This window comes from Aphis gossypii, unplaced genomic scaffold, assembly GCF_020184175.1.
Source record: "Aphis gossypii isolate Hap1 unplaced genomic scaffold, ASM2018417v2 Contig00507, whole genome shotgun sequence".
NCBI classification, from domain to species: domain Eukaryota; kingdom Metazoa; phylum Arthropoda; class Insecta; order Hemiptera; family Aphididae; genus Aphis; species Aphis gossypii.
The window spans coordinates 15,885-17,891 of NW_026083136.1; the positions used below are offsets into that span (position 1 = coordinate 15,885).

The window sequence follows — 2,007 nt, forward strand, 5'->3', positions numbered from 1 at the left end:
TTGTACCGAAACAGAAACCTTTACTATTTGCCCGGAATTCCAACCAATACAACATGAATCAAAAGAACAACCGTGTGAAATTTCTTTATTTAAAAATCCAGACCAGTTACCACAAAATTGTGAATCAAGGAGTAATAATTATTTCTAAAAATATATTCCACAAACTTAAGTATGCCAACACATGGATATACATAAAAAAAAGATACATTAACAATTACGTGCCAGGGAATACAAGAACCATATATAGAAAAAATTAAAAATCAGGGGATAATTAAATTAAATCAGGAATGTAGAGCTTATGCAGAACATGTAGTGCTAAATCCGACTAGGGAGATAAAAACGAAGTATTTCACAAATTTCATACCTAAGATCGGAGTAGGGAGTATATCGTATAAGATCAATAACAGTATCAAGGACATTAAAATAGAAAAGTATAGACATAAGTTTGACTCACGCAAACTCGATAACGTACACGAAATGGCTCACTCACTAGACGAGGTAGAAAATATGATAGACGAGGAAATACTTAGACAATCAGGAGTAGAAGTGCAAAGTAATACCAATTCATTAATGATGTACGCAATAATGGCATTGTTAGTATTCTCCTTGTTTCTTTTGGCATTTATATACATAAGTTATAAATGTAAACTGACCACTATGAGGGCAATAGGCCATCAAACAAGAACTACGAATAACGATATAATGAATAAAGAGAGAAAAGTCGTCTATGTGACGTCACCAGCAAAAGAAAATAAGGATAAGGAAAAGCTACTAGGTGACACACCAGATAGACTAGCCATAAATGATATGCCGCTCTTATTAAAGGAAAAATAAAAAATGTATAAAATTAAATATATAAATATTATAAATATAATAAAGATTAATAGTAATAATATAATATAACTTAGTAATAATAAAATAAATAATAAATATAGTAATATATATAAATAATAAATAAGAAGTATAAAATATAATCACTAACACAAAAATGTTTAATTATACAGAAAAGAGACACATAAGTTCGTAATAATGGATTTCGAATTTTCAATGGTGAACAAGACAAGCATGGTTGTTATCTCCGGGGTTATATCAAATAGCTTAGATCGATTTAAGATTAGGAAACTGGAAGGACGACCTCTTTTGCTACCATTAAATGAAGAAGCTCGACCTATGGGTGAGACGGAGCTTCAGGTAGCAGTGGGAGAAATTAAGAGGGTTTTCAGGGTTAAAACCGAATTGAGAGATGCTTGTTTGGACCAATTGAAACAGAGTTTGAGTTCAACGAAGAATAATTTGACAAAGGGATACATTGACAGTTATATACGTAGAGGTAATAAAGAGAACGTAATAGTAGTGTGGAACGGACATTCAGATAAGAACATTCTAAAAAGATTAAATTTAGACCATTACCCAATGCTGAACATAACGTGTTATGACAAATATTTTAACAAAAACTTTTATATTCAATTTGAAAAACTAGGTAATAGGGAAATAATTTTTGAAGTAGATATCGGTACATATAATAAATCAGGAAGGCTACTTAATTTAGTAGAGACCCATGATGTAATATGTAAAAAGAAACACCATACTACGTATGCGCATGATCCGAGAATGGATGTCAAGTATACCAAATGTATATTTGATTTTGTGATACGAAAACAAAGATATGAGAATCTAGTAAAACACTTTTAAAAAATATAATATAAAACAATAACAATGGTTAAATTAATAATCAAAGATACGAACGTAAAATTTCTTTTTCAGAAATTCATAATTATATAAATTACAAATCAACTTTACGAAATAAATAATAAACAATAATGGATAGATTGGAGCAATTAGCTTCGGCAATATAGTTTAACATTGAGACGTAATTTAATATTAATCCAGCACAGGGAGAAAGGCATAATTACACAGCTTGTTTTGATTTTCATATAATCACTGCTAATGAAAATATACTTGTACCTTACGAGGACGAAATTATATTGGAAATGATTGAGGCAGCCA

The 2,007-nt window shown here is 30.0% G+C and overlaps 1 protein-coding gene across 1 annotated transcript; it reads left to right on the forward strand.

Moving 5' to 3' along the window:
- Positions 1 to 1,011: 1,011 nt before the first annotated feature.
- On the forward strand, positions 1,012 to 1,692 carry LOC114120394 (uncharacterized). Its single transcript, XM_050209525.1, has one exon. The coding sequence runs from the start codon at positions 1,030 to 1,032 to the stop codon at positions 1,690 to 1,692; it is 663 nt and encodes a 220-aa protein (XP_050065482.1). The 5' UTR covers positions 1,012 to 1,029.
- The last annotated feature ends 315 nt before the right edge of the window (positions 1,693 to 2,007 follow it).